Source organism: Pantherophis guttatus, chromosome 10, assembly GCF_059756535.1.
Source record: "Pantherophis guttatus breed Tessera chromosome 10, ASM5975653v1, whole genome shotgun sequence".
Lineage (NCBI taxonomy): Eukaryota > Metazoa > Chordata > Lepidosauria > Squamata > Colubridae > Pantherophis > Pantherophis guttatus.
In genome coordinates, this window is record NC_142072.1 from 7,335,559 (window position 1) to 7,361,808 (window position 26,250).

General features: G+C 46.2%; 1 protein-coding gene across 2 annotated transcripts in view; it reads left to right on the forward strand.

Annotated features, from left to right (window-relative positions):
* The first annotated feature begins 11,979 nt into the window (after positions 1–11,979).
* Positions 11,980–26,250, forward strand: part of IGLON5 (IgLON family member 5) — a 112,651-nt gene continuing 98,380 nt past the window's right edge. Inside the window, exon 1 of one of the 2 annotated variants that reach the window (XM_034423758.3) lies at positions 11,980–12,198. In XM_034423758.3, coding sequence (XP_034279649.2) covers positions 11,994–12,198 — 205 coding nt within the window. In that variant the 5' untranslated portion in view covers positions 11,980–11,993. The remainder of the gene's footprint in view (positions 12,199–26,250) is intronic. The other variant, XM_034423757.3, reaches the window with a different exon arrangement.

Below are 26,250 nucleotides of genomic sequence, written 5' to 3' on the forward strand. Positions count from 1 at the left end.
TCCCAAAAGCTCCTTTCCCTGGAGAACAATTCTGAAAGCCAATTCTCTTCCCCTCCAATTGAATGAGAATATCGGGGGAGGAAAAAAACAAACAAAAAGAACAGCTTTGAAGAACTCTGCTGCTGAGCGGGCCAACCCCAAAGCAAGGAAAGACTTCAGGGTGCACAGCTGCACTTTAAAATGCCTTTCAGGAACAAAAAAAAAGTTCTTTATTCTATTTATACAGCTGTGCAATGTCGAGGCTGCCTCACTCCTAACAATTCTGGGCAGTATACAATTTGAAAAAAATAAATAAATAAGAAAAATACCAAAAAAAAAAAAAAAAAAAAAAAAAAAAAAACCAAAAAAACCCAACCCAGAAAGAAATCACGGGAGTCCCAAAGACAAATGTATCACTGTAACTTCAAACACTCATCCGCAAGAGGATTCTGTGGATCCGGCCATCACTTTGCCCCAGGGCCTGGGAGAATAGCTGGGTCTTTTATAGCTTCCTGAACGGTGTGAGGCTGAGAGTCATCCAGCTTGCTTGGGGGCGGGGGGTGGTTATTATTCCACAGGGAAGGTGCCACAAAATCAGTAGGTTCTCCTCCTGGGTCCTGTTGGATTTGAACCTCTGACTAACCTCAAACCAGTTTGCTACCTTACAGCAGTGGTGGGTCTCCAATATTTTTACTACCGGTTCTGTGGGTGTGGCTTGGTGGGTGTGGCTTGGTGGACGTGGCAGGGGAAGGATACTGCAAAATTTCCATTCCCACCCCACTCCAGGGGAAGGATACTGTAAAATCTCCATTCCCTCCCCAATCCAGGGGAAGGTTACTGCAAAATTCCCATTTCCTCCCGATCAGCTGGGACTCAGAAGGCAGAGAACAGATGGGGGTGGGGCCAGTCAGAGGTTCTCCAAACTACTCAAAATTTCCGCTACTGGTTCTCCAGAACTGGTCAGAACCTGCTGAAATCCACCTCTGCCTTACAGGTAGTCTTCTCGGCTTACAATCACAATTGAGACCACAATTGTTTTTTGCCACGATTGTTCAGTGAATCACACGGTCGCTAAAAGAATCTGGCTTTCCCCATTGAACTTATTTGTTGGAAGCTGGCTGGGAAGGATCGCAAATGGTGATCCCATGATCTTGGGACACTGCAACTGTAGCCAGTTGCCAAGAGCCCAAATTCTGATCTCATGAACAAGGATCAGAGGTGGTATTCAGCTGGTTTGGACCAATTCGGGAGAACTGGTAGCGGCAACTGTGGGTGGGCCTGCCCACCTGCTCCTGCATAATGTTGTCCTATTTAGCCATGTTTTCGAGGCTGGGCACATGCACAGAAGGCGCACGAGAGAGCAAAGCGTGTGCGCGGAAGGCTGGGCTCATGGACGGAAAGCGCACAACAGAGCAAAGCGTGTGTGCGGAAGGCTGGGTGCATGCATAGGAGATGCACAAGAGAACAAAGCATGTGTGCGGAAGGCTGGACGCATGGATGGAAGGCGCATGAGAGAGCAAAGCGCGTGCGCGGAAGGCTGGGCACATGGACGGAAGGCGTGTGCACGCACGGCAAACCGGTGTTAAGAATATGTGAAACCCACAACTGATGAGGATGTTGCAATGCTTGTAAGCACAAGGACCAGTCATAGTCACTTTTTGTTCAGTGACATAACTTTGGTCGCTTAATGAACAGTTGCAAGCTGAAGACTCTCCGTACTGTTCTCAAGTTGCTCTCGGGGATAGCAACTGAGGGAACAAATGTTTCCCAGGGAAATCTTTATTATTTATTGGTGTCAGGTTGATCCTACATGCTTTTAATGCAGGAGTGGGCAAACTATCAGTTCCCCAAAGGCCGCCTAGAGTGTCAAATCCTAGTCTGCTCACTCATACATTTATACATGCATGCAACTCAAACACATGACCAGTGCCTGTAGCAGGAACATCCATCTACTATTGTTCTCCACAACCTGGTCTCAAATTAAGCAGATTCCCCATTATGACCGATGATCTATGCTTAGCCCAGCCCTCTGAAAATTAAAACCAAAGCAATAGCAATAGCACTTAGACTTATATACCGCTTCACAGTGCTTTACAGCCCTCTCTAAGAGTCAGCCTATTGACCCCAACAATCTGGCTCCTCATTTTACCCAACCTCGGAAGGATGGATGGCTGAGTCAACTTTGAACAGGTGAAAATCGAACTGCTGGCAGCCGGCAGTCAGCAGAAGTAGCCTGCAGTATTGCATTCTAACCACTGCACCACTACGGCTTCCTTCCTTCCTTCTCATTTCCATTCCTTCCTTCTCATCTTCCTTCCTTCCTTCCTTCCTTCCTTCCTTCCTTCCTTCCTTCCTTCCTTCCTTCCTTCCTTCCTTTTAAACGACGGTGGCATTCGCTTAATGACTGCGGTGTTTCCTTAATAACCTTGGTTGTTTGCTTAACTACTGCACAAAATGCTGAAAAATTGGCTCTGGTCATACGATGTTTCGATTTACAACGGCCAAGACTTACAACAACCTTAATTCCGGGCTCCGTTATGTTCATAGGTTGAGGACCCACCTGCAAATAAAATTGTGCCATTCAAGCAATTGTGAAAGGGAAAGACTATCAGAAGCCACCCTTCCCCCCCACTTTGTATCTGCATCTTGCTCATTTAACAGGACGTGCACAGATGGATTTTCTTTGAACGATGGTGCTTTTCTTGCTATTTAATATTTTGCTATTCTTGTTTCCTTTTTTTAAAAAAAATGCTTAAAACATCTGTCTTTCTGGGTCTCTCTCTCTCTCTCTCTCTCTCTCTCCCCCTCCCTCTCCCTCTCCCTCTCCCCCTTCCCCACACACTCACTCACTCACACACACACACACACACTTCATTCTCCTCTTCTGGAAGATGAGCGAAATGGGAAGAGAAGCTCCTGCTGAAACTGCAGGGCACGCCCTCGGTGACAAGGGAGGTGTCAGATCTTCTCTAAACCATGCCCTCTGACCTAATTTCAAAATTAAAGGATGGGGGTTTGCAGAATATTTGCCAGCTGCTGCAGAAAAAAAAAAGGGCCCTTCTGTGCATGCTCAAAGGCACAATTGTGTTTTCTGGCAGCACCTCTGGGGCGCCATTTGCCAATTTGAATTGGGTTGCCACCTCTTTACAAGGTTTTTTTTTTTTTTTTTAACTCTTGTGCCTTTTAGAAACAAGCCAATCTGCAGAGATTGTCAGGTTTGTGTGTTTGTCACCGTGTACCAGGAACCCTGCCTATTGCTCTCTGCCAGGAATGGGTTCTACTTACCTTTACTACCGGTTCGCATTGCGCCCGCATGCACAGATGCATGCACAGATCACTTACGATGACGTCCAGGTCAGTGGGCGGAGCTTGCCGCCACTTTTACTACCAGTTCTTACGAACCGGTCTGAACCGGGGGCAATCCACCACTGCTCTCGGCGTATTATTAAACGGTTAAAAGGCAGATCAGGGCGATTCTCTCACCTCTCCTTAGGTTTCAATTCAAGATCTGGCTTCACACAACAGGCCGGGTCTGGAACAACATAGCACAGGGATGGCGAACCTATGGCACATGTGCCGGAAGTGGCACACAAAGCCTTCCCTCCGGGCACCATAGCCATCGCCTGTTGCTCTTCCGGGTTCCGGCACGCACATGCTTGGAAGAGCAGCTCCCCGGCATCCATGTGCAGAAGAGCTGGAAACCAGAAGAACAGTTCTCCGGCCTGCATGTGTGTAGCGGGAAGCATGCACACGCTGGGAAGCTGAGCTTCTGGTTTCTGGTGCGTGCATGCGTGATGACCAGTGCCAGAAACTGGAAGACCAGGTGGAAACTGAAAGCTCAGCTTCTCTGCACGCACATTCATGCCGAGAAACTGGTCTTCCGGTTTCCGGCGCTTCCCCGCTCACGCGTGCATTCCCGTTTCGGCACTCGGTGCCGAAAAGGTTCACCAACACTGACATAGCACAACAGCTGGTTCAGGGGGCCTCTGATGCTCACAGGAATAAACCATTCCATGGCTGATGCTAAGGCAATGGCTATAGAATAGAATCTCAGAAGCTGTCCAACCAGGAACTACTTGATCCCTTTGGAGACTAATCCAGCATATTGTGTCAAACGGCCACTCTTTTATTTATTTTTTTAGCAGAATTTGGAAATGGAGATAAGTTTCGGTCTGTTCCGTGATATTTCATTATTGTTTTAAATAAATTTTAAGGCGCAGCTGCTGTAATTATCCTAACAGAGTGGATTCTGGTCAAAGCGAGACAAAAGTCATATTTGGGATTACGAAGTAGATGGAGGCCTTTGAGATGTTCACTTAAAACCGAGTTGCATTTATAGGAAGCTCTTGATACGTGACCATTGCTTAGCAACTACTTGGAGTTATGATGGGCCCCCCCAGGGCTACTTAGAACCTGGATTTGAAGTTCTGATGGTTACCCATGCATTCTGATGGCTACCCATGTGATCACGTGATTTTTTGTGCCCTTGGCAACTGGCCCACATTTATGGTTGTTTGCAGAATCCTATGGTCATGCAACCATGTTTAATAACAGGTTTTGCTGAAAACGGGTGTTTACTTCCGTTTCCGTGAAAAAAAAAATGCCATGGATTTGCTTAATGACAGTGGTTACAGGTAAAGGTACAGGTAGTTCTCAACTTCCAACCACAATTGAGCCCCAAATTTCTCTGGCTAAGCAAGACAGATGTTAATTTTGCCCCGTTTTATGACTTCTCTTGCCACCGCTGTTAAGTGAATCACTGCAGTTGTTAAGTTAGTCACATGGTTGTTAAGTAAATCTGGCTTCCCCATTGACTTTGCTTGTCAGAAGAGGATCGCATGACCCCCCAGGAGACTGCAATGGTCATTAATATATAGTGCCTGCCGTCCGAATTTTGATCATATAACCACGGGGATGCTGCAACAGTCATGTGAAAAGTGGTCATAAGCCACTTTTTTCACTGCCATTGTAACTTTGAGTGGTCACTAAACAAATGGTTGTAAGTCAAGGGCGACCTGTGTTTGTTTAATAATGTCATACCGTGTTTCCCTGAAAATAAGACCGGGTGTTATATTAAATTTTTGCTCCAAAAGATGCATTAGGGCTTATTTTCTGGTTAGGTCTTATTTTGGGGAAATACGGTAATAAATGCACTAATCTGTCTGACAATCTTAACTGGGGCTTATTTGGGGGGTAGGGCTTATATTACGAGCATCCTGAAAAATTATGCCAGGGCTTCTTTTCCAGTTGGGTCATATTTTCGGGGGAAACAGGGTATTTGTTTAAAGACCACTGCAAATGGGTAATAAAATCAGTGCAGTCATATGATGACCCATTTCACCACGGGAGTGACTTATGATAGTAATCCTGGGTTCAAATCCAGGGCTATCTGTGCATTGTAATCCTTCTGCACTCTGAGTTGGGAGCATGGCCAACTGAAATATGAGGCTGATGGAGTAAACTTGCATAAGAGAGCGTTCTCTGTACAGCTGGCCACAAATAGGCTGGGGAAGTGCTCCTGCAATTTTGGTAGACAGAGAAGCAAAAGGAGGGATGCTTCTCCCAAATTTCTACAGGGAAAGGAGAAGTTCCCCCATCAATTCTCAAGGGAAAGCTCCCCCCCACCCTTAATAATGACGGTGGTTCTGCTTCCTTACAAAGCACCACGGGAGGCATTTCTTCCTAATGAATTCTCTTGGGGTTTAATGGAAATCTTAGGAAGCTGCAAACAGCTGGAGTGAGGGTTGTGCAATGAAAGGCAGGCCACGGATCACCCCAGGGGACCCGCCTCATGGATCTGGGCTGCAGAAATCGGGGCCAAGAAATACACTCGATCACGCTTTGGTATTACTGTAAGTTCGAATCTCAGCAGGCTCAAGGTTGACTCAGCCTTCCATCCTTTCAAAGGTAGGTGAAATGAGGATCCAGATTGTGGGGGCAATAAGTTGACTTTGTATAAATATACAAAAGTATGAAGGCTATTACTTAACGCATTGTAAGCCGCTCTGAGTCTCCGGAGAAGGGCGGCATATAAATTAAAAAAAAAAAAAGCAAAAGCAAGCAAAAGGTATTGCTTAGCAGTCATCTGGATTCTTACAGCCCCAATCTGGTTGCGCTAACTTAGGTGAATTGAGCCAGTGTGGTGGCAAACCACAAACTACAGCGGAGTATTGTGTAAAACCTGAGCAGTTGTGGTTTATGCACGATACCCGTGATGGCGAATCTATGGTACGCGTGCCTGAAGTCGCACATGGAGCCATGTCGCCTGGCACACATGGCATCGCCTGTTCCTCTTCCGGGTTTCCAGCGCACATGCGCAAGCGATGATCAGCTGGCCTTTTTGTATGTGACAATCCCAGAAACTGGAAGACCTAATCTTCAGTTTTCCTGCGTGAGCATGCGTGCTGGCCAACTGATCGGCACATGTGCATGCGTGGCAATAACCAGAATATTTGCTTGCCAGTGTGCATGCGTGTGCCAGAAACCGGAAGTACCTTATCTGGCACGCGCATGCCCCCTGGGCAGCTCCTCTTCTTGTTCGCGGCCCTGATGAGCACGTGCGCACGCGAAGTGCAAGCACGTGAAGTGTTCCTTTTTTGGCACTCAGTGCCGAAAAGGTTTGCCATCACTGCATTATACTGTGTTAAGCCAAACCTTCAATTCTTAAAATGTGTGAATTCAGTGAGCCAGACTGGGTCTCTCTTAGCAACCTGGACATTAGAAGTGGGGAAGATGTCCAACTATTCTCAAAGTGCAAAGTTCACTCACGGTGAAGGATGCTGGGACTTGTAGTTCAGCAACCCTGGGAAAGGGGACTAGGGTCCCAACTCAAGAGAGGTTCAGGCAATTTTACAGTCCTGCTTGGAGATGGTGGGGACTGAAACTGAGACCTTCTGCAAGCTGACCGACATGTGCCCCTTGGCACTGAGCCGTGGCCCCCTCCTCTTGGCTGGTTAAGGAGCAGCAAGGTATGAAATGGGCATCAGGCCTCCTGGAGAGAGATGAAGTCAACAGAGCAGAGCGAAGAGACGGAGGAGAAGCTCAGGCTCCCTCCCTCTTGCAATTCAATTCCTTGGGAATAGCTCATATTAATGACTCTCTCCCTATCCCAGAAGCTGAGTGCTTCATCGTTAATGGTGTAAAGAGGAACAATTAAATCCTTGGTAATTAGCATCCATCACCAGCTCACCAGCATCAGTGTGGCTGCAACTATGCTCTCGAGAGGCTGGAGAGCCAGCCTTGCTAGGGGGCGCCTTTGACACGGCTGCCCTTACCCCCGACAGCCACTAGGCGGCTTTCTCTGGAAGGGAAAGCTTGCAATGGGGCAATTGCGGGTAGGAAATACAGTCGGTTGGAGGGGGAAGGGAGAGCAAAAGTAAGGTTTGCCATGAGCCATGCAACAATGTTTGGATATTGTTCTCCATTGGCAGGAATGGAAATGGTTAGCTAGGCAGCTTCAGGGCTGATGAAAGGACTGAGCCCGATTTCCTGGAAGACGAAGTTTGGTCTGTTGTCACATGCACAGGGGCTATTTTTAGATGAATGCATATGAATTACTTCCTATGTAGGCAACTGTTAGGCATGGTCAACAGTCCCTGTGGATCATAGATAGATGATAGATAGAGGTAGGTAAGTAGGTAGGTAGGTAGGTAGGTAGGTAGGTAGGTAGGTAGGTAGATAGATAGATAGATAGATAGATAGATAGATAGATAGATAGATAGATAGATGTAGATAGGTGGATGGATGGATGGATGGAGGTAGACAGATAGATAGATGTAGGTAGGTAGGTAGGTAGATGAATGGATGGATGGATGGAGATAGATAGATAGATAGATAGATAGATAGATAGATAGATAGATGGATGTAGGTAGGTAGGTAGGTAGGTAGATAAGAGGTAGATAGGTAGGTAGGTAGGTAGGTAGGTAGGTAGGTAGGTAGATAGATAGATAGATAGATAGATAGATAGATAGATGTAGGTAGGTGGATGGATGGATGGAAGTAGATAGACAGATAGATGTAGATAGGTAGGTAGATAGATGAATGGATGGATGGATGAATGGATAGAGGTAGACAGACAGACAGATAGATAGATGTAGGTAGGTAGGTAGATAAGAGGTAGGTAGGTGGATGGGTAGGTAGGTAGATAGATAGATAGATAGATAGATAGATAGATAGATAGATAGATAGATAGAATGGAAAGCTGACATTCTACCAAATGCCAGACTCTTAACATTATTAATTGTTGTTGCTATTGATTGATCCTCTGCCTTTTCTCCAGGAGCAAAACAAGGCTTTGCGAGACAGATTGAGCTGCGAGAGAATGATTAGCTCAAAAGCCCCAGATTGTCCCAAGTCCTAGTCCAATAACTCAACCATTGCCCCACACTGGCATCATATTTCTTCCCCTCTGGGCGTATTTTATTTTATTCAGCCAACGGATTTACTGCGTTTTCTGTCTTTTTATTTTTCCAGCAGGAATTAAAGGGCAGTGCAAAATATGGCCATCTTTTATTTTCCTCCGTCACAACAGGTTTGCGAGGTAGGTTGGGCTTCCACGGCGGAAGTCAAATGTGAATCTAGGGCATAGATGTCAAAACAGTGACATGAATTGATGCTATCCTCACCAAATCCCACAATTGTATTGTTGTACTACAAGCAGAAGTGGGTTTCAGCAGGTTCTGACCAGTTCTGGAGAACTGGTAGCGGAAATTTTGAGTAGTTCGGAGAATCGGTAAATACCACCTCTGAATGGCCCCGTCCCCATCTATTCTCTGCCTCCCGAGTCCCAGCTGATCAGGAGGAAATGGGGATTTTGCAGTATCCTTCCCCTGGAGTGGGGTGGGAATGGAGATTTTACAGGTTTTTTCTTTAATTTGATTTATATGCCGCCCTTCTCCGGAGACTCAGGGCGGCTTACAATGCGCTAAGCAATAGCCTTCATCCTTTTTGTATATTTATACAAAGTCAGCTTATTGCCCCCACAAACCGGGTCCTCAATTTACCTACCTTAGAAAGGATGGAAGGCTGAGTCAACCTTGAGCCTGGCGAGATTCAAACCTGCAGTAATTGCAGGCAGCTGGTCTTAATAACAGGGTGCTTTAGACCACTGTACTACCAAGGATACCAAGGTATCCTTCCCCTGCCATGCCCACCAAGTCACACCCACCAAGCCATGCCATGCCCACCAAGCCACACTCACAGAACCAGTAGTAAAAAATTTTGAAACCCACCACTGACTACAAGGCCTAAGTATATGAGTTATAGCATCTATGTGATGATGTCATCCTACTTGTGTCATCCTTGGGCCCCCCTCCTAAACGCCCCCCTCCCCCAGGCACGATGAATTCAGCCAGGTCTACCTTGTTTTTCTTCCCATCGTAAACCTGATGCCAGGGTGGCATCAGAGCCTCTGATGCCAAGAGCCTTGATAGTACAGTGGTTTAATGCACCCTGTTATTAACACAGCTGCCTGCAATTTCTGCTGGTTCGAATCTCTCCAAGGCTCAAGGTTGTCTCAGCCTTCCATCCTTTCTAAGGTAGGTGAAATGAGGACCCAGTTTGTGGGGGCAATAAGCTGACTTTGTATAAATATACAAAAGAATGAAGGCTATTGCTTAACGCATTGTAAGCCGCCCTGAGTCTCCGGAGAAGGGCGGCATATAAATCAAATTAAAAACAAAACAAAACAAAAAAAACCCTAGATAGATAAAAGAAAAACTGTGCCATGAAAATAGGAGGTACTGGAAAGGACTGGAAAACATGGTATTGAACTGACTTTCTCACCTTTTTCATGTAAATCCTGAGTGGCCTCAAAAGTTCTGATAGATCTTTTATGACTCAGAAAGCCTCACTAGAAAAAAACATTAGGTTTGAAAAATGCATTTTCTGGAATAGTGGAATAAAATGGTGAAGGAATCCGAAAAAGGTACGTTATACTGTACTTACGTAACACCAGTTTTGCAGACAAAGTTGCCATATTTTCTGGGAGATCGCCTGCTCTCAGAACTTCCAGGTATGCATTTTGGAAGGTTCTGGTGGGGGAGGGGGCAACTGAAGATGTGGGTGATTATTCAACAAAAGCACCAACTTTTGGAAGCTGGATCTCCAAAACAATCTGTGAAGGACAGATTATATTTGCCTTCCTAGGGAGGGTGTCTCTTGGCTGCATCTGCATTTAAACCTTCTGCTGTACCCCAGTTGGGATAACATGGTTTGTTCAAACTACATTTGTGAAAGCTGCTGAAGCATTCTATGGTTGGCTGGAAGCCTTTTATGGCACAAGAATCCAGCTAGTCTGGTTTTTCAAAACCTGAGTTACAGGCTTGGCTAAAACCAACTGATAGTAGCCTATCCAATAAGCCAGGGGTCTGCAACCTTAAACACTCAAAGAGCCATTTGGACCAGTTTCCCACAAAAAAGAAAGCACCGGGAGCCACAAAACCCTTCCTGTGCCCAACTATTTCTTGAGTGGCCACAAAACTAGCATATGTAGTTGAATTAAATGTTCTGTTTTCTTCTGAAACTTTTCTTTTCTTGGATTTATCCATGGTTGTCCTACCAGGGGTTGAAAAGCTCAATAAATCATGTGCCGGTGGTTGTGACACATATTTTGAGTGCCAGGGAGCCACAGCAGAGGGATGAAAGAGCCACATGCGGCTCCAGAGCCTCAGGTTGCTGACCCCTAGTTTAAGCTAACCACTGCTTCTGGACAGAACGCCACCAAGATAGTGTAGGGATCAGCTTGCCTTCCGAAGTTGTGGGTGCTCCATCACTGGAGGTTTTTAAGAAGAGACTGGACAGACAATTTGTCTGAAATGGTATAGGTTCTCCTGCCTGAGCAGGGGGTTGGACTAGAAGATCTCCAAGGTCCCTTCCAGCTGTATTCTGATATATGGCTGGTCAAACAGAAGCCTCGCCAGCTTCCTGATCAGAGCATCAAACCTGGTTCTTTCAGCTGAAATCTGTGATTTGTTCCTGCCGTGAATTTTACTCACTATAGGAAACTTTGGCCAGGGTGCTGAGAAAGGTAGGAGTATATCTTGCACATAGGACCAAGCTTAGGAAGGATTGCATCATTGCAGAAAGTTCAGATGACTGGGAATCTTCATAGGCAATGTTGGAAGCAGAATATCTGGTTTTCAGCTCTATCTTGGGCTCCCCAGTGGCCCAGCTGCCTTTCCCTCTCCTGCCTTCCCTTCTCCGGTCCAGCGGTGACATCCAGAGGCGTCCCCCCCCACCCCACCCGCCCCGAGCATGTGCAGAGTGCTTTCCACCTCCGCGCGGAGTAGAGAAGGCAGCCCAATCCCGCTCTCCTCCACCTCCCAGCTCCCTTTTTTTGGGCAGGACGCAGAGCCGATGGGTGGGATGGGATGGCGGAGAGACCCGGGAAGAGAGGAATCGCTGACGAGGGCTTAGAGAGCCACCGCGTTTGGGGAGGGGGCGGAGGAAGACCCCCTTGGAGGCGACTCGGCTGGGGAAAGTAAAGAGGGCGGAACTGAGGCGAGGCATGCAAAGATTTCCCCCTCCCCTCTTTTTTTTTTCCTACGGAAGATCCCCCCCTCCTCTCTCTCTCTCCCGGAGGCAGTTTTTGAGGGGGGTCTCGGGGAAGGGCAGCGGAGGGGAGGGGAATCTCTCTGGGTTTCCCCAGCCCTTTGCGTGGACAATAGGGAGGGGGGCGCCCCTTCTCCCGCCCCCAGCCCTGCTGCAGTAACAAAGAGCCCCTCATAAATCAGCAGCGCGGACCCTCACCCCCCCCCACTAGACCTTCCCACCAGCCCCTCCATCCCTCCCACCCATTGGTGGTCCCCCCTCGGCCTCATTTGCATGCCCCTCCCTTTTCCAAGCCAGCCCCTCTCTCGATTGGTCCACTCGGGGGGCGTCCCTCATCTCTGCCCAACTGTCTGTCAAAATTTTCAAGCTTTCTTTCTCTCTCCCCCCCCCACCCTCTTCCTCCTCCTCCTCCTCCTCCTCCTCCTCCTCCTCCTCCTCCTCCTCCTCCCCCCACCCCTTATGAGATGCAGCAAGGCTGGCGGGTTGAATGCGAGAGCCAGCCCGTACCTTCCTCCGCCGTTCCCCCCCCTTCCCCTCTTTTTCTGCCGCTCCTCCTGCCGCGGCTGCAGAATTCCCCCTCATCTCCATCCAGGACCACAGCCGGAGAGATGAACCGCGTCCTGCTGGCAGCGCTGCTCTTCAAGATGAGCATCCTTTTGCTCTCGCAAGGTACCGCGCCATCCCCATCGGGCGCCGGGGGTCGGGATGGGGGTGGGGGGCGGGAGGTCGGAGGACCCGAGGTGGGAGGGGGCCCGGCCGGGTGTTTGTGTGTTTGTGTGTGTGTTTGTGTATATACGTGTGTGTGTGCGGGGTGGGGGGGGGGAAAGAGGGTCCAGCCGAGCCTGGGAGCGAGCGAAGTCGTGCGCGGACGGAATACCCAATGCGTCTCTCTGGGCACACACACACGCGTGGGGTTCGGGAGGAAAGTGGGGGGGGGGGAAGGAATATGCGCGCGCGCCGCCGCCGCCGCCGCCGGCGGGAATCACAACAGGGTTGCGTGCCACCAAGGGAGCGCAACCGTACCTATGCATCGGGGTACCCGGCGAGGTACCCTAAGATATACCCTCCCTTGGCCCGCTCCGCTCTGGGGGTCTGCGCCTTTCCTTGAGGTCTCGCTCCCCGCTCTGCAGATTTGTGGTCACGTTGGGTGTCACGGCTGCATGCCTTTTGGAAACCCCCCCCTCCCCTTCTCTCTTCCCCCCCCCACCTCCTCCCTCCCTCCCTCCCTCCCTCGGCGGAGATGTCACAACAACTGCAGGCGTGCTGTAGGAATGCACAATTGTGCCCCCCCACCCTTTCCCCGATGAATATTCATGGGGAGGGAGAGCTTTCGTGGAAAAAGCGCAACGTGCCTGCCTGTCAAGGAACCTCACTCGGGCGCTCGGATGTGGCTTTTCCCCTCCCTGCCTGCCCGTGGGAGGCGGGGGAGGGGGGAGATCAGACCCGGCTTGGGAGCAGAGACCTGCAAAAAGGGGTCTTTGGCAGGGATAAAGCCGGAATCTGGCTGGGGTGGGGGCTGCCCGAAGAGAAAGGGGAAGGGGAAAAACGCGCTGCCGGGAGGAGGAGGAGAGGGAGCGAAGCGGAGCGCTTTGCGACGGTCTTGGTTAGAGACTCCCTGCTTGGATGGAGTCGCCTATTTGGGGGAAAATCCAGAGCAAAAAAAAAAAAGGGGGGGGGGTGGAAGAGAAAGAAGGCAGTTGTGTAATGTGCGCAGGACTCAGGACTGAAGAGTTGCAGGGAGGAAACGCTGGAAGAAGGGAAGCTAAGGCTTCTGATGCTTGGAGGATGTAGAGAAACAAGGCTGGGACCTCCCCAAAAAAGAGAGATGGAAGACAGGAGGGAGGGAGCTATATGTTGCAAAGGGACAGGTGAGGTCTGCAAAGCTCCCAGGAGAAGTGTTACACCTGCTTACCTGGAAGTTAGGCCTGTAGTAGTAGTGCCATCAGTATACTGGTGTTCACACCACATACTTAACCAAGACAATTGCAAACTTCCCAGCCGCAGTTGCAGGATACCTGGAAGCTGCTGTGGTTTTAACCTTGATGGGTTTGAAGGTGTTTTTTTTGGGGGGGGGGGCGGTGTAGGTTACTGTATTGTGTGAACTCAGACCCGGGTGCCTCACAGAGTGTTGTACAAACCGGGAAAAGTGGGTTGTTTCAGGAGCCAGGAAAAGATTGCTATGTGAATTCTCAACCACTGGGTTTCCTTATCTCCTGTTCCTTCCAACTCCACATTTCCTAGGGTTAAATCTCAAACCGAGCATCCCAAGAGGCCTTGGGAAGCAGACAGGTTTGTTCTCCTCATAGGCATGACAACAACAAGGGTTGACATGCACAATGGTGCCATGTATTGGTGCAGGTTCCTGGGATTAGTTTACTGGCGTTGATAAGGCTGATTAGTGCCTTGAATTTGCTGAGGTAAGACTTCCCCAATTCTAAGATCAGGTGTTGTTGTTTTTTTAAATGCCAGGAGTGGCTTTCCTAATTTCACAACAGCAAAAAGAAATCTGCTGGATCTGACCAAAGGTCTATTTTTTTTTCCTACCACCAAACAATCGTAGCGAGACATTCTTGCTGTCTGTTTTTTTTCCCCTGCCATTTGTCATTTGAAGATAGAGCATCCCTGAATGGAGAGGTTCTACGGGGGTTATAAAGCCCAGCGGCTTCGAACCGATCTGCCTTTTCTTGAATCTCCCTAATCATTTCCTAAACCCCCATTCACCAACTGGTAATTTTAGTCTTCTGCAATAATAATACCCTGTAGTAAGGGATTTGAAGGAGTAATTCTGGATGATTCATTTCTGCTTTCTGGAGGCAACTGCCAAGCGATTTAATTCCGAGCATCTGAGATCTGGTCCTGGGAAAAAAAAAAAAAAAGAGGGGGGAGAAAACAGAACTCTCTTTTTCCAGATTTACAAGTGGCATGGCAGCAAGTGTTGATGTTGGTAATGTTTTTCCTGAGCATCCTTTTGATGATTGCTCAGCTTTGCCTGGGCCTCTGTTGATGCTGAAGTTCTGTTTTTAGCATTGCTCAGTTTGATCACCCTTGCAGATGGTTGATTGGCATTCTTAGCATGTACGAGCAAGAGTCTTGTGGAACCTTGAAGATGAGCAAAATTCCTCTTGGCATCTGCTTTCCTTGGCTGGCTCTTATGCCACCAGCTGTCAGATCCATCTGATGGTAGTGTTGCTTGCCTTTAAGAGGCCACTGGGATGTTTGCTCCTGCTGCATCAGACTCTGTTCTGGAAAGTTCAGGCCAAAGAAACCTAGAAGGCTTCCTCCAATAGTTCCTTGTCAAGCCAGAGAAGGTCCAGAGAAGGTCCGAGGGGCTTCGTGATATGGATAGAATGTGTTCTAAAGCCCACCTCCTTTGGAGAGGAGAGGGCTCTCATTGGCTGGCTGTGTGGCATTGCCAAGCAGGCCTTTTTTTTTTTTTTTACTTGGTGCCACATCAGTGGTGTCATCACACTGAGCGGTTCTATTGGCAGAGCTGGATCTGGGGAGCTTCGATCTCAGCATGATTGGCAGCGCAGGGAGCTGGTAAATCTGGAAGTGCTGTGGCTGAGTGCGGAGGACTGGCATCATTGGACTGAGACAAGGTAATGAGAAGTCCAAGTGTGGGACGACCAACCTTGTTCTGCCTACTGGAGCAGCAGATGATTCTCCAGCACAATTCAATTCAAAGCCAGAATCGAAACACTGCGTGTCTTGGAGAGAGGTCAGAATAATGTCAGCATGGGCTTGGAAGACTTGAGGGTCAGTTTTGGGCTTCAGTAGAGGGCTACTGTACAGAGGGGGCCTTGAAGAAGGAACGTAGGAACAGCGATGGGAAAATAAGGAGGAACTTGGTTTTAGGAAAAGGATGGGAATGATAAAAGTAACTCAGATTTGTTTAATATCCAGGTAGTTTTTGATTTATGTCTGAAGTTCAATGGAGCCCCCCAAAAGATACTTATCACATGACTTCAAAGTTATATGGTGGACATGCACAAAGATTAAGGCTTTTTGGATAAAAATATGGTGGATTATTCAAAATATTTTGAAGAAAAAAATTAAATTTACACCACAGTTTTTTCTGTTGGGAATAGTTACGGATTGTACTGTAATAGAGACTAAGCTGGTTTTGAACTTAATAACGGCTGCCAGGTTACTGTTGGCACAGTACTGGAAGAAGGAAGATCCACCTACTATTGAGGAATGGACATTAAAAGTTGTGCATTTGGCGGAAATGGCAAAAATTTCATCATACCTTAAAGACCATTCAAATGAGAGAGATATATCGGAATGGACAAAATGGATTGATTACATACAGAAGAAGTATCCGAAGTATCCGAATAAGAAGATTCATATAGCTTATGAATGAAATAATATTAAGTAGTTTATGTTTGTTTTTTCTGAGTTATAAGGAGTTAAGGACCTAGGGAGAACATGAAATGTAATAATTTGTTAGCACATTTTAGTTCTTGGTTTGTGAATGCTATACCCTGTGCTCGTTCTGGGAAGTCTAGGGAGGGGGGTGGGGGGAGGGAGGGGAAGGGAGGGTGGGGGGGTGAAAATGTTTGTACTTTTCATAAAAGTTATGATGTACACACACATACACATCCACACAACATGGTCATGTGATTGCATTTGGGGCATTTAGCAACCAGGTCAACTTTACGGCTACCCTGTTTCCCCCAAAATAAGACCTCCCCTGATAATAAGCCCAATCGGGGCTTTTGAGCGCATGGCAATAAGGCCAAGCGCTTATTTCAGGGTTCAAAAAAAATATAAGACAGGGTCTTATTTTCAGGGAAACACGGTATATTTGTAGCATCCTAAAGTCACATCACCATGGGGTTGTTTTGATATTTTTATTCCTGGTTTCCAGCGTTTACTTACGGTTTCTGACAAAGATGCTCATTGGGATTAGTGGGTTAACTCAATGACCACCATAAAAGATGTCAATAATTTTAGGTGATCCAGTGACCTGCTTAATGACCTCAATGACTTACAATTCTGGGCTCGGTTAAGAATCATAAATTGAGGATTACCTGGGAGAGGAGGCAGGAGAAAGCTGGTAGGCTTTCAAAATTCTATTCTTAAAATCTCCAACAACTAAGCAGCTTTCTGTCCATCTTTGCATTGTCTTGTTTCTTCACCTGGCTGACCTCCAAAAGGTTGACAACCTCTTGAATGGAAAGGGTCAAATTGGGGGCAGGAAATGCTACTGTCACTTAGGACAGGGATCTCCAACCTTGGCAACTTTAAGACTTGTGGACTTCAACTCCCAGAGTTGTGGGAGTTGAAGTCCACAAGTCTTAAAGTTGCCAAGGTTGGAGACCTCTGACTTAGGAAGACTTCTTAAGGGTTGGAGGGAACAAATAGGGAGATCTAGTAACAACGTTCTTCTATCTGCAAATGTTAAGAACTGAACCCTAACATTCACCTACTCCAGGGGCTCCTAAACATTTTGGCATGACACCCCCTCTCCCTTGAGTGTAATCTTAAAATATACACATTCTCTAAAACTCCAAACTCCAAAATCAGGGGAGTCTTCAAATTTGGCAACTTTATGACGTGTGAGCTTCCAACTCCCAGAATTCCTCAGCCAGTTGGAAGTTGAAATCCACCAGTTGCCAAGTTTGGAGACCCCCTGATGTCCAAAATGTATACAAATAAACAACAAAAACAATACAATGAAAGGGAAAGGATCTTCACTCCTCCCCTGGAACTGTCTCCACCTCCCCAAGGGAGATTCCCAGCTCGTAATGCTGGGAAACGCTGATCTATGCAAAATCCACATTTTAAGCTTTGGCAATATTGCTACATCTGCTGATCACTGGCTGCCAGCAGTTTGGCAGTTCGAATCTCACCAGGCTCAAGGTTGACTCAGCCTTCCATCCTTCCGAGGTGGGTAAAATGAGGACCCAGATTGTTGGGGGGCAAGATGCTCACTCTGTAAACTGCTTAGAGAGGGCTGTTAAGCACTGTGAAGCAGTATATAAGTCTAAGTGCTATTACCCTCCCTCCCTCCCTCCCTTCCTTCCTTCCTTCCTTCCTTCCTTCCTTCCTTCCTTCCTGTCTTATTCCCTTTCTCCTTTTCCTTCCTGATGCCGCAGTGCTTAGAATGCAATATTACCGGCAAACTCTGCCCACAGCCAGCAGTTCGATCCTGACCAGCTCAAGGTTGACTCAGCCTTCCATCCTTCCAAGGTGGGTAAAATGAGGACCCAGATTGTTGCGGGGCAAGAGGCTGACTCTATAAACCACTTAGAGAGGAATGTAAAAACACTACGAAGCGGTATATAAGTGCTACTGCTACTGTTAGAATAAAGAAAGCCATTCAAAATATGCGGTTCCACAGAACAGGCAAGTGTGTGATTGTGGACAGGCTACTTACAAAATGGCCAGCAGGCTATCTAAGCCTGAGTTTTCAACCCTGAGTTGGTCAAGGAGGGAATAGCCAGTTCTATACCACCCACCGCACAAAACTGGAAGAGCCTGTAGTACAGTGGACTAAAGCACTGTTATTAACATCTGCTGCTTGCAATTACTGCAAGTTCAAATCTCACCAGGCTCAAGGTTGACTCAGCCTTCCATCCTTTCAAAGGTAGGTGAAATGAGGACCCAGATTGTGGGGGCAATAAGCTGACTTTGTATAAATATACAAAAGTATGAAGGATATTGCTTAACGCATTGTAAGCCGCCCTGAGTCTCCGGAGAAGGGAGGCATAAAAATTAAAGTAAAAAACAAAACAAAAACACAGAAACACTTGAAACCAATTCAGATCGATATTGTGACAGGATCTGAGTCAGATGTGCAGATTAAAAGGTAAAGGTTCCCCTCGCACATATGTGCTAGTTGTTCCCGACTCTAGGGGGCGGTGCTCATCTCCGTTTCAAAGCCGAAGAGCCAGTGCTGTCCAAAGACATCTCTGTGGTCATGTGGCCGGCATGACTCAACGCCAAAGGCACACGGAACGCTGCTCCCTTCCCACCAAAGATGGTCCCTATTTTTCTACTTGCATTTTTTACCTGCTTTCGAATTGCTAGGTTGGCAGATTAGGGATCCCTTAATCAGAGGAGCAAAGTAGCAGGGCCTCCAAAACAGGTTCCTTGAGAAGACTTCACTTTTACTCCAAGGCTACACTGTCCTGACTAGAGACAACAACAACACACCGGAGAGGAAGAAGATCTTTTTCAAGTAGTTTAGGTCATGAGGATATTTCTTAATCTCTCTGGAGAAAGCAGAAGGTACATTGCCCAGCATTTAGTTTCCTAATTGAGGCTGGACAGATGTTTTGGGGAAGTAAATAGGACCTGAAGCTGAGTGCCATCCTCTGTTATTGTCAGGTACACCAGATGGGCACTTGGCAATCGGCATGAATTTAACAATGGTTGAGATGTCCTGGGGGCGTGTGAGTCGCAATTGGTGACCTTCCCAGCTGGCTTCCGAGAAGCAAAGTCAATGGTGGGAAGCCAAATTTGCTTAACGATCACATGTTTCAAGTAACGACTGTGGTGGTTCATTTAACAACCATGGTGGCAAGAAAAAAAAAGTTATAAAACCGGGCATGACTCATTGCAGAGCAATGGAAATTCTGGCTCCTGTTGTGATTGTAAGTTGAAGGGAGGGAGGGGGGGAGAGAGAGAGAGAGAGGAAAGAGAGAGAGAGGAAAAACACAGAGAGAGGAAAAAGAGCAAAAGAGGACAAAGGAGAGAGGAAATAGATCGATAGATCGATGTAGATATAGATATAGATATAGATATATAGATAGATATATATTGTTCACTTCATCACTCTAAATAAGTATAAGAATCTCATCTTCCACACATGAAAATTTCTGCAAAATTGTCTTGTTCCTTAAACGAATTCCTCGACTTGATGCCTTTTGGCTACACTAGAACTCCCAGCTCCCAGAATTCTCAGTCATCGTGGCTGAGAATCTGGAAGTTCTGCTCCCAGCATTTCTGAAGGGCATGAGATTGGAAAAATTAAAATAAATAGTTAGAACCAGTTGGGGATATTCACCTGGTAGCTAAGTGAAACATCTTGTAATTAATTAAGACATACTATATATATATATATAAGAGAGCTGAATAAATACTAGAACATCCAACTCATGAGATTGCAACAACATTCTGTTTTCCTTGCAAATAAATTTTGGTAGCCAATTGTCTTCATGCTACTAAATGAGAACTGCTTGGGGGAAAGAAAAAAGGGTCAAGAGAATTTTTCTGCAGTGCACTAATCTCACCAACCAATATTTGTTTGAGCAGTGGGAAATGAATAGCAAAGCTGAGCAGGACGTCCGTATCGCAGAAGGTGGAGGAGAGAGAGAGATGTCTCATTGCTTTATTTATTGAAGTGGAATAAATTACACATTGCAAATGTGTTCTTGTTTAAGCTGGTGAGGAGTTGGGAGAGTCCAACCTGGGTTGATTCAATTCATTCCCATCATTCAGTTTAGGGCCTTAGGACATTGCAAGCTACAGAAATCCACGATGAAAATAACCAGATAAGCTGATCAGCACAATTTAGATCGCCAAGTGGAACAAATGTGACTCTTTGCAATTAATCAGATTGCCTAGTACAGATTTGTGATGATACCGATCAACAGCACTTTCTTAGAGAGATCCCAGGTTGTGGGCTAATTTAATTACAAAGCCTGTGCTATTTTTTTTCTGCCTCTCTCTCTTCTCTCTTTCTCTCCCTCTCTCTCTGTCTCTGTCTCTCTGTCTCTGTCTCTGTCTCTCTGTCTCTGACTCTCTCTCTCCTCCCTCCCTCCCTCTCTCTCTTCTCTCTTTCTCTCCCTCTCTCTCTGTCTCTGTCTCTCTGTCTCTGTCTCTCCTCCCTCCCTCTCTCTCTTCTCTCTTTTTCTCCCTCTCTCTGTCTCTGTCTCTCTGTCTCTGTCTCTCTCTCTCTCCCTCCCTCTCTCTCTTCTCTCTTTCTCTCCCTCTCTCTCTGTCTCTGTCTCTCTGTCTCTGTCTCTCTCTCTCTCCCTCCCTCTCTCTCTTCTCTCTTTCTCTCCCTCTCTCTCTGTCTCTGTCTCGCTCTCTCCTCCCTCCCTCTCTGTCTCTCTCTCTTCTCTCTTTCTCTTCCTCCCTCTCTCTCTCTGTCTCTTTGTCTCTGCCTCTGTCTCTCTCTCTCCCCCCCTCTCTCTCCCCCCTCTCTTTCTCTCTTTCTTTCTTTCTCTCCTCTTTCTCTTTCTCCCTCCCTCCCTCCCCACTCCCCCTGTATTGGGTCTAGTGCAGGGGTGAGTTCTACTTACCTTTACTACCGGTTCACAACGGGAACTTTGCTCGCTCACATGCCTTGCTTCTGTGCATGCGCAGATCGCCGATGATGACATCCGGGACAGTGGGCGGGGCCTCCTGCCAGTTTTACTTCTGGTTCTTGCGAACTGGTTCGAACCGGGGGGGCAACCCACCACCCAGACTCTGGTGGTTAAAGGCTAGAAATCAGGAGACTGTGAGTTTTAGTCCTGCTTTAGGCGCAAAGCCAGCTGGATGACCTTGGGCCAGTCACTTTCTCTCACCTCCAGGAAGGAGACAATGGCAACCTCCTTCCAAAACTCTTGCCAAGAAAATTGCCGGGACTTGTCCATGCAGCCACTAGATGACAAGATTGATTTGTAGGCATAAAAAAAAAGAAGAAGAAGAAAAGAAAATCCATAAAATTAATACAATGAAATGCTGCTGTGCTTGAGAATCCAAAACCCGAGGATGAATTAAAAAGCTCTATTCAAAGACTTCAGGTTTTTTTTTTTTTAAAAAAGGTCAAGTTTGAGCAAGTTTTCCTCATTGGTCATACGTCCTGCCTAATGAATGGATGCTGTTTCTGTGGACGGGACACAAATATACGCTTTGATCCCATTTCTTGACCTTTTGGCCTTTTATCGTGTGAAGTTTGAGGGAACAATTCCAAGCCCCTTTGGCCAAAAGTGTTTAGAAACTCTTTTCAGACTTTCCCAGTGAACAAAGGAAGATCAGAGATAACACAGGAGGGTCCTGGGAATGTTGGCTGTTAAATTTACATACGGCCCCCTCCTCCAAGACTTAAATTTGATTCAGTTCTGACTGCTGGGATCAAATTCCACCTTCTGAATCTTCCATTTCAAATAGGGGGAAAATCACTTTCCTGAGACGACTTCTGGAAGATAAATCTTGTCACAGAGAAAAAGGTCTTGTGGGAGGTTTAATATATATTTTTGAAGGATGTCCTCCAACATAGTATGAACTAGTATTTTGTGAATGGTTCCCATCCAAGAAAATAATGATCTTTGTTTGTACCTTCTACCCTGGTTTAACCTGCCTCATCCATGCTACTACGCATGTATTCAAGATCGTGCAGTCAATGAAGGGATTAGAGTCCATGAAGGTGATTGATTGATTGATTGATTGATGATGTGTCATCAAGTAGGAGTCGGCTCTCAGCAATTCATCAGCATGAATGCCACCATGAAATATAGGTAGTTCTTAACTTACAACCATTCATTTAGTGACTGTTTGAAGTTCCAATGGCACCGAAAAAAGTAACCAGTTCCTGCTCTTTTGCAGCATCGTCACCGGGGGTTGGTTCTAATTTTTTTTACTACCGGTTCTGTGGGCGTGACTTTTGTGGGCGTGGCTTGATGGTCATGTGACAATTATTTAGGATTTAGCAGAGGTACTGGTCTACCAGGCTTTTAACTGTTTGCAGAGCTGTACCGATCTACCCATTTATTTTTGCAGGCACTGATCTACTCATGTATTTTTGCAGGCACTGATCTACTCATGTATTTTTGCAGGCACTGATCTACTTATGTATTTTTGCAGGCACTGGTCTACCCATTTATTTTTGCAGGCACCGGTCTACTCATTTGTTTTCTTTTACCACTGATCAGCTGTAGGGCGGCCCTTTGAAGCCCGGCGGCAAGATTTTAAACAGTCTTTTTCCCTCTAGCCATCAGCTGGGACTCAGGAGGCAGCAATAGATTGGGGGTGGGGCCAAATAAAGGGTAAGAATAACGCAGGGGGTGGGTGGGTGGGAGGCGAGGGGGGGCAGGGGAGGCAGAACCGCTTCGGTGATGTCCTATCGTCACCGCTACTGACTCGGCGGAACCGGGCAGAACCAGGAGGAACCCACCACTGATCGTCACATGATCCAAATTTGGACACTTGGCAACTGACATGTACTTATGACAATTGCAGCATCCCGGGATCATTTGATCATCATTTGCAACCTTTTCTGCTGGCTTCCGACAAGCGTGGGCTTCAATGGGGGAAGCCAGATCCGCTTAATGAGCACATGATTCACTTATTGAGTGCAGTGTTTTTCGCTTAATGTAACAGGTTGTAAATTCGGGCGTGCCTCACTGAACAATTGCCTTATTTAGCAGTGAAAATGGTGGTCATAAGTTTGAGGGTTGCCTGTAGTCGTTTTTAATACGCTGTTGAAACTCTGTTAGTGTTAGTGAGATGGCTATTAGAGGTGTGGTTAGAGGGCAGGAGAAGGGAGGTCAAAGGTCAAGATGGTCACCATCTTGACTTTCTTGACCTCCTCCACGGGAGCTGCTGTCATTCACTTTGCATCTCGCAAATATAGGAAGGAGGTTTATGCCTCGCCTTTTTCGTCATAGGTTCTCCTGCTTGAGCAGGGGGTTGGACTAGAAGACCTCCAAGGTCCCTTCCAGAGATTCTATTCTATTCTATTCTATTCTATTCTATTCTATTCTATTCTATTCTATTCTATTCTACTCTACTCTACTCTACTCTACTCTACTCTACTCTATTTTCTATTCTATTCTATTCTATTCTATTCTACTCTACTCTACTCTACTCTACTCTACTCTACTCTACTCTACTCTACTCTACTCTAGTCTACTGTGGTTGTACAGTGATTAGAATGCAGTATTGCGGGCTACTTTTGCTGACTGCCAGCTGCCTACAATTTGGCAGTTTGAATCTCACCAAGCTCAAGATTGACTCAGCCTTCCATCCTTCCGGGGTGGGTAAAACGAGGACCCAGATTGTTGGGGGCAAGAGGCTGACTCTGTAAACCGCTTAGAGAGGGCTGTAAAAGCACTGTGAAGCGCAGAGGTGGGTTTCAGCAGGTTCTGACCAGTTCTGGAGAACCGGTAGCGGAAATTTTGAGTAGTTCGGAGAACTGGTAGTAAAAATTCTGGCTGGCCCCACCCCATCTATTCTCTGCCTCCTGAGTCCCAGCTGATCGGGAGTTAATGGGGATTTTGCAGTAACCTTCCCCTGGATTGGGGAGGGAATGGAGATTTTGCAGTATCCTTTCCGCTGCCATGCTCACCAAGCCATGCTCACCAAGCCACGCCTACCAAGCCATGCCATGCCCACTAAGCCACACCCACAGAACCGTAGTAAAAAATTTTGAAACCCACCACTGGTGAAGCGGTATAGAAGTCTAAATGCTGTTGCTATTATCTCTTGCCCCTTTTGTGTATCTTTTTCATCAACAGATCACTGATTTAAACAGGCATTGCAACAAGTTCAGATGACTTCAATTAAGTAACAATCCCAAAGGCCAAAGTTAATTAGCACTAAAGCCGGACTATAGGGTTCTTTTATTATTTTGAGGAATGGAATCTTATTTAATAATCCAGGCATGGAGGGAGTCTTATGGATTGCTGTCCGTGTTCTGCCTTGGGAATGCTGATCAAATAGGGAAGGATTGCCAGATTCAAAGAATTCACAAAACTGATTTAACGTGCTTAAATGGGGAAGAATCAATGGTGGGTTACTTCCAGTTCAGACCGGTTCTATAGAAACGGTAGTAAAACCGGCGGGAGGTTCCACCCACCGACCCCGAAGTCATCAGGAAGCTTCTGCGCATGTGTGCACGGCCCAGTTGCGAACCAGAAGTAAAGGTAAGTAGAACCCACCCCTGGGGGACATCCGGATCTCGGGGGGACCTCATTCCAGACAGCTAATGCTGCTACAAATAAGGCATGCTTCCAAGGTTCTAGTCAGTGGTGGGTTCCTCCCAGTTTGGCCCGGTTCCGCTGAGCCGGTAGCGGTGACGATATGACGTCACCGAACCGGTTCTGCCCCCCCTGCCCCTCCTGCATTATTCTGTATTCTTAATTCTATTCTTTTCTTTTCTTTTCTATTCTATTCTATTCTATTCTATTCTATTCTATTCTATTCTATTCTATTCTATTCTATTCTGTATTCTTAATACTATTCTATTCTATTCTATTCTGTATTCTTAATTCTATTCTATTCTATTCTGTATTCTTAATACTATTCTATTCTATTCTATATTCTTAATACTATTCTATTCTATTCTATTCTATTCTGTATTCTTAATACTATTCTATTCTATTCTGTATTCTTAATTCTATTCTATTCTATTCTATTCTGTATTCTTAATTCTATTCTATTCTGTATTCTTAATATTATTCTATTCTATTCTATTCTATTCTGTATTCTTAATACTATTCTATTCTATTCTGTATTCTTAATTCTATTCTATTCTATTCTGTATTCTTAATTCTATTCTATTCTATTCTGTATTCTTAATACTATTCTATTCTATTCTATTCTATATTCTTAATACTATTCTATTCTATTCTATTCTATTCTGTATTCTTAATACTATTCTATTCTATTCTGTATTCTTAATTCTATTCTATTCTATTCTATGCTATTCTATTCTGTATTCTTAATTCTATTCTATTCTGTATTCTTAATATTATTCTATTCTATTCTATTCTATTCTATTCTATTCTATTCTATTCTATTCTATTCTATTCTATTCTATTGAAAAAAGTGACTTATGACAGTTTTTCACACTTATGACCATTGCAGCAGCATCATGTACATTAAAATTCAGTTGCTTGGCAACGGTTTATGATTGTTGCAGTGCTCCGGGGTCATGGGATCGCCTTTTGCAAGCTTCTGACAAGCAATTGGGGGGAGCGAGATTCATTTAACATGTGACTAACTTAACAACTGTGGTGATTCCCTTAGCAACTGTTGGCAAGAAAGGTTGTAAAATAGGGCAAAACTCCATCAACACATGTCTCACTTAGCAACAGAAATTTTGGGTTCAGTTGTGGTTGAAAGTCCGGGATTACCGGTGTGGTGCCCAAAATGCAGAGTTCTCATCTCTTGATGTGGCTTTTGTCCATCGCCTGGAGTATGTTGGCCATGGTAGTAATTCATGCTAAATCAGCCTGTTTGCATTTCTTTGTTCATCCCTTCAAGTCTGCCTTGCTTGCCAGGGGTGACACAGAGAGCAAACTCTTGCAGGATGCTCTCGTCTTATTTCCCGCAAGAAATATCACCCTGCTTGCTTCTGACTATGGAGGTTTCATCGGATGCGATACGAGTTCAAACATGGCTCTAAGCCATCATGTCTTTTCCTTGCTCCTGTTTCTGCACAATCTGCAAAAGCCGCTTCTAGGATTGATGGCAAAACGCAATGTGTGAACCAGAAAAGTTGCGGCTGACTTAATTGGGCTAATACGATGAACAGAACTGAGGTTACCACCTTGGGGGAAACTCAACGGCTGCTCGTGATCTTTCAAACCATGAAGCCCTTGGAGGGAGTCTCTGGGTCCCGAAGCTGCGTTTGTACCAAACGCTCATTTGAGGCTGCGTAGCTTGCGGTTCAGTGCGTTGTGTCTGTAGATCATGTTCCAAAAAGACAACTCCTCAGCCATTTTGCAGTCACATCAGCCATTCCTGCATGCTACTAAGTACGTGCTGCATGGGACTATTAAC